This window comes from Penicillium chermesinum, assembly GCF_028974085.1.
Source record: "Penicillium chermesinum strain IBT 19713 chromosome Unknown utg000003l:1.0-5111272.0:1.0-5115320.0, whole genome shotgun sequence".
In the NCBI taxonomy this organism is placed as follows: domain Eukaryota; kingdom Fungi; phylum Ascomycota; class Eurotiomycetes; order Eurotiales; family Aspergillaceae; genus Penicillium; species Penicillium chermesinum.
Genome location: NW_026695313.1, coordinates 2,845,625 through 2,857,912, shown reverse-complemented (window position 1 = coordinate 2,857,912; position 12,288 = coordinate 2,845,625). Strand labels below are relative to the sequence as shown.

General features: G+C 50.0%; 6 protein-coding genes across 6 annotated transcripts; 3 read left to right on the top strand and 3 right to left on the bottom strand.

Moving 5' to 3' along the window:
• Nucleotides 1–727: 727 nt before the first annotated feature.
• Nucleotides 728–1,192, top strand: N7468_004006 (uncharacterized protein; the record flags this gene model as incomplete). Its single annotated transcript, XM_058473303.1, has 1 exon — nt 728–1,192. One exon carries the CDS (start codon nt 728–730, stop codon nt 1,190–1,192), a length of 465 nt encoding a protein of 154 aa, XP_058332306.1.
• Nucleotides 1,193–1,918: 726 nt separating this feature from the next.
• On the bottom strand, nt 1,919–2,668 carry N7468_004005 (cysteine dioxygenase; the record flags this gene model as incomplete). The annotated part of the gene is made up of 3 exons (XM_058473302.1): nt 1,919–2,025; nt 2,080–2,332; nt 2,384–2,668. 3 exons carry the CDS (start codon nt 2,666–2,668, stop codon nt 1,919–1,921), a joined length of 645 nt encoding a protein of 214 aa, XP_058332305.1.
• A 987-nt stretch (nt 2,669–3,655) lies between these two features.
• Nucleotides 3,656–3,916, bottom strand: N7468_004004 (uncharacterized protein; the record flags this gene model as incomplete). The annotated part of the gene is made up of 1 exon (XM_058473301.1): nt 3,656–3,916. The coding sequence occupies one exon, from the start codon at nt 3,914–3,916 to the stop codon at nt 3,656–3,658; it is 261 nt and encodes an 86-aa protein (XP_058332304.1).
• A 2,162-nt stretch (nt 3,917–6,078) lies between these two features.
• On the top strand, nt 6,079–7,447 carry N7468_004003 (ubiquinol--cytochrome-c reductase catalytic subunit CYT1; the record flags this gene model as incomplete). Its single annotated transcript, XM_058473300.1, has 7 exons — nt 6,079–6,147; nt 6,256–6,413; nt 6,553–6,615; nt 6,678–6,921; nt 6,957–7,074; nt 7,144–7,381; nt 7,429–7,447. The coding sequence occupies 7 exons, from the start codon at nt 6,079–6,081 to the stop codon at nt 7,445–7,447; spliced, it is 909 nt and encodes a 302-aa protein (XP_058332303.1).
• A 409-nt stretch (nt 7,448–7,856) lies between these two features.
• Nucleotides 7,857–9,124, bottom strand: N7468_004002 (uncharacterized protein; the record flags this gene model as incomplete). Its single annotated transcript, XM_058473299.1, is given in 2 exon segments — nt 7,857–8,869; nt 8,887–9,124. 2 exon segments carry the CDS (start codon nt 9,122–9,124, stop codon nt 7,857–7,859), a joined length of 1,251 nt encoding a protein of 416 aa, XP_058332302.1.
• An 874-nt stretch (nt 9,125–9,998) lies between these two features.
• Nucleotides 9,999–12,024, top strand: N7468_004001 (uncharacterized protein; the record flags this gene model as incomplete). The annotated part of the gene is made up of 2 exons (XM_058473298.1): nt 9,999–11,750; nt 11,812–12,024. 2 exons carry the CDS (start codon nt 9,999–10,001, stop codon nt 12,022–12,024), a joined length of 1,965 nt encoding a protein of 654 aa, XP_058332301.1.
• Nucleotides 12,025–12,288: the final 264 nt, after the last annotated feature.

The window sequence follows — 12,288 nt, the reverse complement described above, 5'->3', positions numbered from 1 at the left end:
CCCAGTTCCTGTGGCTGCCCACGCAGAGGTATTCTTCGCCATCCCAAGCCGATATGGGCACGAGCATTCGATGGTGCATCATGTTCTGCAGATTGCGTGGGCAAGGCTTATCGCCGGGGCAAGAGCCGTCTGTCCGTTTAGTTCGATCTGGGCTCGTGCCTTCCCCCGAGTCATTCATGTACGTGCAATCCTTTATCCAGCGAATGGTTCCGCCATCTCCGAGTCAGATAATCCAAGGACTTTCTGATCGCTCATGGAGACAAGTCAATTCGTTTCAAGCTTAGTTTGTAATTCGCTGTTGAAAGCAAAGTTTTGTGGGGGCGTCACTGCGCTAGCTGCCGATCCTCGTCCGGTTTCTATGGTGAATATCAGCCGGTTTCGCACTCATTTCGCATGAATATTGCATAATGCAGCCCCATACACAGCGTCAGCCAGCTCCTATAAGGCGAGGGCCATTACGCCGTATCTGGTAATAGATTTGATAGATTCGTTGCGATCCCTTCCCCCAAACCCTAGAATCAGATGGGTATCCGCATTGTAGTGTAGGCCGTGTGATTGGAGATGAGATCGTGCATAATCCCACTCGTTTCTGATTTGTGGATGCAGATCACATCCACTTGCCAAATCACAGTATTGTCTGCGAACTGAGCGGAAACTTATAAATGGGGCTAACCGCGCTATCACTACAGTTTCTCCTCAACCGCGTTATACCTAAACACCGCACAACATGAAATTCGCCTTCCAATTCGCTCTTCTCTCAGCCCTTTGTAACGCCGCCATTGGCCTTGGAGACGGCCACTACCTGATTGGATCCAAAGCTTTTCCATCCCAGGTTCTGAGCCAGACTTCCAAGGATCCACTTCACTTTGCGCTTCACACCAAAAATGTTACTCAGAAAGAGATATGGAATGTTGCCAAGAGTGAAAAGCAGGACTATTACTCCATCACAAGCTACCACAATGGTGAATTCATCAACAGCGACCCGCTGCTGGGCTCCACCTGCCACCTGGGGCAGCAATTCCAGCAATACATCGCAGAGTTCCAGGGCGACAACAACTACCAGCTTGTTCAGAACGGATCAGGCTACTTTTTGCGTGCTGCGGATGACGGCATCCTCGAGCTTGCCGAATATGACACTTCTAACAACGAACTCTTCACCTTCATCGCTCTCCGTACGTGCCCAGGCTGGTAGTTCCCCAGCTGTTTAGCCGGCGATCATGCTAACACCCGTGAGACTAGATAAATGAATAATCTATCCTAACTTGACGGACCATAAATGAGGCTACGTGGAAGGAATGGCGTGTTCTAATTTTGTGATACCGCCCGCGCTGGCGCGTACAGAATGGCCACACTGATGAAGCTTCAAAGTTTATGACGGATTGGAGTCTGTTAAATTCCTCCCTGATCGCATTTGGTCTCGTCTTTATTGGGAGTACTAGGCTGGGAGCTCACGAAGCTAGATATCCTCAAGCTATTTCTGTATATGGAAATACCCAATTCAAGATAATGCCATAACACATACGTTCTATCTTGGTACTAATACATATACTAGGATCAATCGTACGTTGACCCATTCAAGTTCGCAGAGGGATACTAGTAGGACTAGATTTAGTGTAAAAAGAAACTCGAAAAAGTTGTCTAATGATTTTAAAACGACAATGGATTTCAATTTCTGATAAGATGTCCATTCGCTAAACTATGCTTGTTGAGCTGCAACATAACAGCAGGATATCATAAAGTAAATCTCAGGCACGCAAGATAACACTCAAATTCAGCGTTAAACGCCCCATCGCATTCCCAACTGAATCGCCAAAAAAAAAAAAAGACCATGTCAAACCCTCTTTCATCTCAATTCGAGCTGTGCAAAAGACAGAAAAGAACTCGGGTATCTAGCAGCATTGATAGAATCCGTCCACATTTAGCTAGTCTTGCAGACCGAGTGGGCCTGGGGAACATGGCTCGCGCGACCAGTGGATTCGTCAAAGATATTGTAACCATAATCAGCCGCATTCGGAGGCGTGTACACTAAAATCCATTAGCACTTCCAATTTGGGTCGGTTGAGGATTGGAAAAACTTACAGTGGAGTGAGACGGCAACTCTATTGGGGCTCGGGTTATGAACCCGATGAAGACCGATATCGTCAGAGATGTAGGTCACTTCGTTCATGCCAAAGGTCTGAGACGACTTGATGGACAGGGGCCTGGGCGCATCCCCTTCTGGCGAATTGTAGACCGTTTCGTGGAGCTCGCCTGCCAGAACCTTCATAATGCAATGGGCATCGGCATGATCATGTATGGGGGACCCCTTTCCGGGATTCCATACTAAGAGAAGCTGTCTCGGTCAGTAAAACTTGGAAGCGCGGATACCAAATGAGTAACATACAATATTCGCCTTGTGGTTGATGTTTTCAATGCAGTTTCGGGTGTAGTTCTTGGATGTGTCGTTGTGGAAAAAGTCGATCCAGTCAGCTGGATCACTGATGTATTTCCTCGCCAAAGAAATCAAGTATTGTGAGTCCACCTCGTCTGAAGATATACCTCCTGACTCTCCCAAATGCTCCTTGATGTCCTTGACCAAGCTCTCCAGGTCATATCGTGCCTTGAATGGCTGGTAGCCAGGAGCCAGGCCTTCCGGCAAAGCACTTGTGGAAAGGACCTTCGACGACATTTTGCAAGCTGGAAGTACAAATCGGGCAGGTTGCAGAGATGGTTTATAACTTGCAGAAGTATTTGTGTTGCAAGTAAATGGATCGGGGAATATATAAGAATGACTGGCCCTTTTCGAGCAGCTCAAGACAGGACTGATAACTCAATCTCCGAACGCGTAATGCGATACTGTTATTTACGGCCTGTGTGATCGGTAGGCTTACGCCCTGGATTCAAGGGGGTCAAGAGCGGCCTAGGCTACCTTTGGGGGCTTCTGGTAGGCAGTGAAGTGCGAGGGGACCGTGGGCGTACGCGTTCTGAACAGCCCGGTCCCGTAATTCGAATACACACACGCCCGATGACGTGCCGCTCAATCGGCGATTGATCCCTTAGTCGCCGAAGGCTCCGACCGCTGCATTCTTCCGCCACGACTGATCGTTTTCTCTTATCTATTGAAATGGGCTCTAAAGTTACACCTGAAGAGGAAATAGATAAGATCCGCCACAACCAATGCAAATAGTTATGATTGTCTCGAAGAAGGCCTTCAGAGGCTATCTGCGACAAGCCTCGGCCGCTTTGTAAATTACACTCTGGAGATATGAGGGTAGATCATCCCTGCCCTAGTAGTTACTGGTAGATTGCACCCCAACCTTGGTAAACTTTGACAATCAACTCTCGATACTAGTATTGTTTCTATCTGAGCTAGCGGATTACGCCTGCGCCTCTCAGAACCTACAGTAGTTCATGTGATACTACGCAGCGCTCCACATTCCAATCTGCAAAATTGGAAACAATGGTCGTAAGGGGGTCTGAAGCCAAAGACTACGTCTTCATGGAATTTGAAGCTTAATATCCACTACTTGAAAAGTTCATGAGATGAACAAACTCAGGAGCTAAGCTCAAGACGAAGCATGGCTGCAACGAATGCTAGTAGAACCAATATTCCCCCCGCTGTGGCTACCTCAATCGAAGAGCCCATGGAGAAACCTCTGTATCAATCGATACAAAGCTAAGACCAGCTACTAGTCTCTTGCGATGGGCGGGTCTGCAGATCAGTCCTGGATAGAAGTGTCCAAGACTCTGACGTCTCCACACGCAACGGTGGGGGTTGAACATCTGGGTCGAGACTCGTACCAGTGCGCTTGAGGATGACGTCTGGGCTTATGCACGGCTCATTTGAGATGCTGATTGCGACATAATGTATATGCAAGCCAGACCAGTCGACATTATGAAACATAGGGTCAGGCGCGCTAAGTGGAAGCCTTATCATGATATGGCTACGAATGACTCGCAAAATACATGATGCTTATTGTATTCGGACCACAGGCATAGCAATAAAAAGTACACTGGTGGCTTTGGCGATTTGCGTACAAATCGCAAGGATTTTCGAAAAGATTCTAAAATTACAATTGGCTTGGAGATACGTGGCCAAGCAGCGGTCAATGGAAGGATATTTATGGAAGACCCAGCTCCAGAGTCCAGAACTTAACACACCGTGCTTTTGTCTGATTAAAATTGATATGGCAATCTCAACTTGGGCCTCGTTCACAGAATGCACCCTTTGTTGAAATTGGCGGTCTGTTCTCGAGTGATGTCGGTGGACATGGTCATTCGGCGATTGAGCATTCTGCCCCAGATATGCTCCTGGGATCCATGCAAGTCGCAGAGGTCATAGAGCTGACTTGCATCGACGATGTATCCTTCGGTAGCAATTTGGAACCTTCTCCTAATGCCAGTGCCTCCACCGTGCTTGGCAATTGGTTTACCCCGTCTCCGTCGTCCCACGAACTGTGAAGCTGCACATGACTTGCGCAGTGCAGTAAAATTTTAAGTACTGATTTACATCCTATTTAAGACTGCTTTTAGGAAACTTGAATCGAATTCAGTGGTACATATCTACTAGATCTGTGAAGCCTCTGGCTTAGGTTTGGGTCTGGTATCAAACCCTGCGAGGACTATGGCACTTTTTATTTCCTATCCTCGCCATCCTTTCGTCTCAATTATATGGGGGGACGGCATGCCAGATATTGAAAACAAGAGAGAAGTCAAGTAAGCTGTTCAAGAAGAGTATCATAGAGATGAGGCCAAGGAAGATGCGAACTTTCTGGAGAATACAACACCACGACACATTCTGATTCTGCTAATATCTTGCCTCTTATGTTCTTTCGAGGCTGGAATGCTCTATTCCACCACGCCTATTGGGAAATTTATCAGTAGGAGCCGACCAAGAATACCATTGAGTTCAATACCAGACTCTACCCTCTATTGCTGGGCCTCTCCCTACATGTCGATATCTTTTTGTATAACCACTATTAGTAGTAGCTCCTATCTAAGATCAACTCAAAAACCACATAGAGGTAGCTTGGAGTCCACCGGTGCTACTACGATATGCCAGAATATTATGATGCTGTTTCAATAAGCCGATTGTCAAGAGAGGCCCATGCTGCTACCGGTCATTCGTCTTCCCAACCAATGCTGAGGTTCCCTGCTGAGACCTAGGTAGAACTAGTGCGGTAGCGTGTTCGCATGAGTGATTCCGAGGCTTCAGGTTAGTCTCTCATTCCAAAGGTTCCACGATAGTTTTTCATGGCTTGATTGACCACGTATTAGCATGAGTATGACTAGTACAATTTGTCCACTTCCAATGGCAATAGTAGTGCTGAAGTTCAAACTCAAGTTCCAAAAATGGTTCAAAGCTTCGACTAGATACGACTGCTATACTAGTAGTATTTGAAGATTGAAGTTGGCGACTCCACGGTATCATGGGGCTAAGAGTTCTAAGGTTGTATATTTATACCGGTGCGCACCTGCCAATGGCTTTTTTGAATTCGTGCGCCGCCTGAATCTACACCTGATTGAGACTGGAGAGAGCCTACTAAGACGCGGTTATGGGCTCCTCAGAAGGTGATATTTATTCTCTCCATCCGGCAATAGCTCTGTTCGACCCAGGTGCCTACGAGCGTTTCGATCTCCAATGAAGACCAATCAGCGTGCAGCTGATGCCATTCGGGTGGACCGGGTAGTCTTGGAAACGGGATTGGGCTGCGTAGAGGCAAGACGGGCAGCACCACGGGTATAGGAGGTCGTCAAAAAGGCGCATGATAATGTATAGAGATAGCATGCCAATCTAGATTGCGCATTTTGTGACCAAATAAATATTAAGAAGCATCGTGAAAGGCGCCTTCCAGCACCCGATGGCGCTGTTCCGAGAATTCGCGGTCACGGTTTTCACCGAAAGGGAGCGGCAGCCAATCAGAGTGAGTGTTTTACGATTGGCGGCCCCCCCAAAGCAGAAACTTGACCTGCGGAACTTCGACCTCACCTCCAGCACCTCCTGTGCATCAACAGCCCACATCCTCCCTCCCTCTCCCCTCTCGCTCCTGCGATCCAGCCCTTTCCCATCAATCCACCATTGGAGGGTCTGTTTTCGTCATGCTGGCTCGTTCCCTCACGCGCGTGCCCACCCGGGCCATCGCTCGCCAATCGCTCGGCAAGTCCACGGTACGTCTAACGTCTCGCCCAACCCATTGAGCCTCATCGGAATGGACAACCGCTTCGCAATGCTTCTTTGAGGCTATCAACTGACATTCGGGCTGACTTTTCCTCCAGCGTGCTTCATCCACTGCCGCCGGTGCCGAGTCCGCCAGCTCCCCTTTCTACCTCACCCTCACTGCCTCTCTCGCAACCGCCGCGGCCGCCGGTTCGACCCTGTGGTACTACCATCTCTATGGCAAGGAGGCTTTCGCCATGACCCCTGCTGAGGAGGGGTGAGTTTTTGTTCTTTCTTTCGGTCGAATTGATCGCACCTATTCCTCCCCCGGTCATCCGAACCGAGGAATTTTGCGATTATCGATTTATGTCAGTCACGGAACAATTGGACTAATACGCCGTTTCCACTCTTTCTAGTCTTCACCCTACCGCTTACCCCTGGGTCCACGAGCGTTTCAATAAGACCTTCGATCACGCTGCGTAAGTGTGGCCGACTCTTTCCTCCATCCATGAGGTGACACTAACATCTCTATGACATTCAGCCTCCGTCGTGGTTTCCAGGTTTACCGTGAAGTTTGCGCCAGTTGTCACTCTCTGACCCGTGTGCCTTGGCGTTCATTCGTCGGTGTCATGCACACTGTCGATGAGATGAAGGCCATGGCTGAGGAGCACGAATATGACACCGAGCCCAACGACGAAGGCGAGATCGAGAAGCGCCCCGGAAAGCTTTCGGATTACATTCCCCACCCTACAAGAACGATGAAGCTGCCCGAGCCTCCAACGGCGGTGCTCTGCCCCCCGATCTCAGCTTGATCATCAAGGGCCGCCACGGTGGTTGCAACTACGTGTTCTCTCTGCTCACAGGTTACCCCGACGAGGCACCCGCTGGTGCTAGCGTCGCCGAGGGCATGAACTTCAACCCCTACTTCCCCGGTACCGGTACGTGATTTGTTGGCATGGTTGGTCTGGCTGGATTTCATCGGCGCAACTCTAATCGCTTCATTCTAGGTATTGCCATGGGCCGTGTCCTGTTCGACGGTGTTGTTGAGTACGAAGACGGCACTCCCGCCACCACTTCCCAGATGGCCAAGGACGTCGTTGAGTTCCTGAACTGGGCTGCCGAGCCCGAGATGGATGACCGCAAGAAGATGGGTGTCAAGGCCGTCGCCCTGCTGACCGGTCTCTTCGCCATTAGCGTTTGGGTCAAGCGCTACAAGTGGGCCCCTATCAAGACCCGCAAGATCGTGTACAGCCCCCCCAGTCGCTCCCCGCCGCTAAATGCGATGTGGCAAGGTCCGCATCAGTTGGTTAACGAGAGAGGCCGAACGAGGCCGTTTGACCCATTGGGCATTCCATGTACTATTACCCCAGTATCACGTTTGCCTGGGAAAGGGTCTCTCTCGTTATCTTCACTTTTTTTGTGTCAAGGGTCGTTGCCTTGTCTACCTGTTTTGTTAGATCCCTCCTGAAACACCTGTATCTGTATCCTAGATATATTCCTCTTTTTTTACCTTCCCGAAAATCGTGTGCTCGAGGAGTCTGCTGAAATCTAATTTCTTTTGTGAATGCAACATGACCTAGACGTTACGACTTTGATGGATCGCGACTTCGAGTTGGGATTCTGGGACCTTTTATTGCCTACTCGTACTAGCTACACGGTCGATAGACGTATGGTCAAGTTTATTCTCCCGAAATTAGTATGTTTCGCATTATGACGCGGCCTAAAACTGGGTATCATTGATCGTCCGCTCGCCATCCCCAAACAACCATTTATAGAAATAGTCATAGGCATGCCACATCAGGAGTTGAACTCCGTTCTGGACAGCTGCCAGCCAGCCTGGCATGCGTCCATCGGGCCCTGCAAAAAGCCGGCCCAACTTCAATAAGGAAAGGAGAACGGGTCCCCACAGCCCGCCAAACACAACTGCACCAACCTTCTGGCGGCTAGTAGTGCTGTGGAAGGAATGAAGCTGAAGGAGATATTCTTGATATGAGAATGGCAGCTCATGCTCTTTAGCGCCCGATCTCAGCAGATTCAAGTAGCGCGCCGATGGCTGCGCCCATTCTGGATCAGGGCGTAACGGTACATCGATTGTCCAGACTGACTGATTGTAAGGACGTACAGACACCGCAGATGGATCAGATTTCCCTTCAATCCGCATTTTCTTCCGCTTCTCATCTGTATTGGGAGAAAGCAGAGTGTGTGCCTTGAAGGCCTCGGTAGATGGAAAGTTGGGTACCGGATCAGTGGGTTTGAAGCCGTCCACAAAAGGATAGCAGTCAACCACCGTGTCTCGGTACCCGCGGCCTCCGCCCTCTGTAGCGATGATTTTTGCGTAGTCGGCCAACGTGACTTCGTACACCACCCCAACCAGCGGTTTGTGCCAATGGCGCCCAGTGTAATCCGGATTGCTCTCGCGTATGCTTTCCACCAGCCCAGTCTTCTCGGCGAGGAGTTCGCTCTCTGTGACCAACGTTATGTCTTCATCGGATTCGGATTTGGATTCGGCTTCGAAATCGCCAGGGGCCGCGGGATTGCGAAGCGCCGTTGCGGCGAAACAGGGTTCGATATATGGAATGCCGGGCATGTCGAATGTCAGGTGCAGCTCCGGAACGAGGACGGAAATCTGTGATAATGGCTTGATGCCGCGCATGCCGAGAAATGTTTGCGCAGCCAGATTGGACCCGTACGCCAAATAGAGTACGGACTCCTCCTTGGATGACGGAATGTCTCCTACATCGGTCCCATACTGCTCTTGTTCGTGCACTCTTTCAGGGAGCTGGCTATCCTGGTCGAGGAAGCGGCGGCAACGGATGCTTGGCGACGTTCGATTGAAGTCTTCGGGATCGCGTGGACATCGATGTCGACAGGAACCTCATGGGGACCGAGAGGAGACAAACCGGGGAGACGGGCCCACAAAGCTGAGGCACTGAACCACCCTCTTGGCGGAGTTTTGGTAGAACTGGCTGGGGAGTGATCCACGGTCATTTTACGCCCGAGCACTGCACTCCGCAAGAACGAGTTGGGCAGATCAGATGAAGTAGATTAACAGGATAGATACCTGTGTTAATGCGTATGGGCGGGGGTGTTGCGCCTGATATAGTTGGAGGCCCTGCAGCTGCGATCAGACTAATTGATCTCACCGTCCAGCTTTCGACCCAATGAACCTTCAGTTGCAGAAAATATTGCTAAGCCAGGCCGCGATTATTAATCGGGGTTCATGAGCGCGGGGATCGGATTTCTTGAGCTCCGGGGTTCAGCAGAAACGGGCCTCCGGGGACCAGGATTCATCTCGAGAATTGGAACGTTCCAGATCCAGATTCCAGGGAGAGGTGCCTGTGGGCCTTCATGAAGTGGAGCGAGGAGCGCATACTCGTAGCGCCATCGCCCATGCACATTCAATGTGGAAGAGAGGCCATTGGAGATCATTATCTTCGTCTCTTCCCGTCGTAGTTCTTTTGTAGTCCTGGTAGTCCAGTTCATGATGGAACGCCGTCATGTGATGCCGGCTAGTTTGCACCGCTTTTCTGGCAACGCACTTCCATTGTCAACCAGAATCATCTTGGAGTCATCTCAGCGCCATCTCAATTTGGGGTCTCGACCTTCAAGCCAAGTGCCCCTGAATTCCAGTCGTGGGGCTTGTCGATGACCGTGGGCGCACGTTCAACTAGGTGACAGTCTCTTGACCAAGTGAATCGGGGCTCTACCACGAGAAGCAGTAAACCGGTCCAGCTTTCTGAAAAGATGAAGACAGGAGGGAGTTACATTTAAGTTATCTCTGGCTCTTACAAGATATTTGCCATTGGTCGATAACGAGCACGCCATCCCGGCTGTACGACGGGTATATTCGGGATCACCAATCATGTCTAATCTGAAGCGATTGAAACTCTCCTCCCCCCGAAATCCCAGAGGGTCAATTCCTTCTCACGAGACAGTGGAAATTCCAAGGAAGAAAAATTCTCTACGCCTCAAGACAGAAGTAGACTGGAATGAGGATCTTCGCCCTACTGACGATGAACACCAACCCCAGAGTAAGAGCGAGATCGAGAGTCCATCCATTCCATCCCAGGAGCTATCCCGTGAGAGTGAAACAAAAAAGACCCATGATCTTCGGAAAAGTGGTCCAACGCCTCTAGCGGGGTCTACCAAGCGAAAAACCGCGAAGAAACGCGAAAAAATGGAGAGAGACCGACCAAAAATCGGCACACTGCCCCTAACTGCTTTAACTGCTGCTTCGAAAACCAAGTCCCGAGCGAAGATTATTGGCTCAGACCGTAAACTTACACCAATGTTGCCGTGTGCACAAGGCATCATCGAAATATCGAGCGTTTCTTCCGCCAGCTCGAGCTCAGCCAGTTCCTCCGATGATCTTAATGCACCCACTGTTCACCTGAAACGTTCTCTTTCAACGACTAACGATGGCCGAGGTAAAGCAGTTGGCCAGAAACTCGCCCATGCTCTTCGGGAAGCTGATCTACCCTCAAAAGCCCGGGATTTACCTGGGCTTATGGCTCTTGATCAACCTGTAGCCACCGAGCATGGCCAAGAAGAGACAAAGAGTCCCCCTTCACGGATGTCCTCCATCGATAGCTCAGCTCATGCCTATATTGACCAGGTTCAAATGCTACTCCATGGCCAAAACCGGACAGCTTCTGCTACGGGGAACAAGCAGTCTCCAGGCCTTAGTCCTTTTCGGTTCGCGGCGCTAACTACATTGTCGCCAATCGGGTTGCCGGATGATTCACTATCAAATGAACAACAACAGCAAAAAAGGGCAGACGGCATTGAGCGTCATCTTTTACCTCAGAATTGTTCGACTGATACGACTGAGCAAGGTCCAATAATTGCTCACGAACATCATTCCGGAGCTACGCAGACTCCCGAGTCTCAGAAGCCGCTACTCATTCAGCAGACGCCGTTGCCCGAGAGTCCGAGGACCGGTCTCACTAGTGCTGGACTCAAAAGTAGCATTGTTGATCAAAACGGCAGCCCTCGCCTGAAGGATTCAACCGTCGCAAATCCTAGTTCTAGAATGCTTTCACATGACCAGCTGACAGAAATGGATATCGATGGCAATCCGACTACTGCTAATTTTTATTACCTCAGCGAATGCTCCGACAGTGACTGCTCTGACTGCTCTGACTGCTCTTCAGATGATGGGCCCATCCTTCGGTCTAAGCTCCCATGTTCCAAGTTTATGCGCACTATGCTTCTCGAGTACGGACTTGATCCTCTCAAGGCCCGCGAGCAGCGAGATTGTGAGCTGTTGGCGGGCAAACATGATGCCCCAGCCGATTCGGACCCCATGGGGCCATTCGAAACTTTTTTCTATCCATGTCCAGAAGACGACTCAGCAGTCCCTACGCAAGACAGCCATGCAACTAATCCTTTCAATATCACCAACAGACCAAAAGAGCGCGCTGAAACGACGGGACGAAACTCTATCAAGTATCCCTCAGTTGAGCGACCGCGAAGTGCTATTAATCCATCAAATAAAATAATTCCTCCACTCCCAGCTGCCTGCCAGCCCGCCGGTCTCGATTCAACGGACTGGATAACAGATCTTCAAACCGCGCAAAGCTATGCTCATAGCCTGTTGAACAAAACAAACCAGGTATGCTTTCTCATCGGAATGCTTCTGCACGGAAGCACAATTAATTATACCTTGAATGTAGAGTCTCTCTAGCCAGCTTGCGACAGAGCATGAAGCCGTGCGTCACATCCTGGCACTGTATCAGACCGGGTGCCACCGCATTCTGGATAGCATTGCCCGGGCACAAGCTATTCGAATGCAAGAGGTGTCGACTATGAAAAACAGGATTTACCAGGATATTAGCTCGGGCTTGCAGGAGCTGACTTGCCGAGTGCAGGAAATGCAACAGGAGTAGTTTCGCCCGGGGAGTTCGCCGGGAAATGGAAAGCGAAGGCAGCCTTGGTTTTTTAACTTTTTTTTCTATAGAATTATGGGGACACACAGTTATACGATGTATAACAGGAGTGTATATTTAGAGAAAATGTGAACTGTGTCGGCTGCAAGCTCCCTTGTGGGGGGAAATCAGTCCACCTGGGACGATTACAATTGTCGAGGGTTCTGGGCTTAATTATATACACAAAACATCGCCTTCCCTTTCCTCGCCCCCCGATTGGCACAC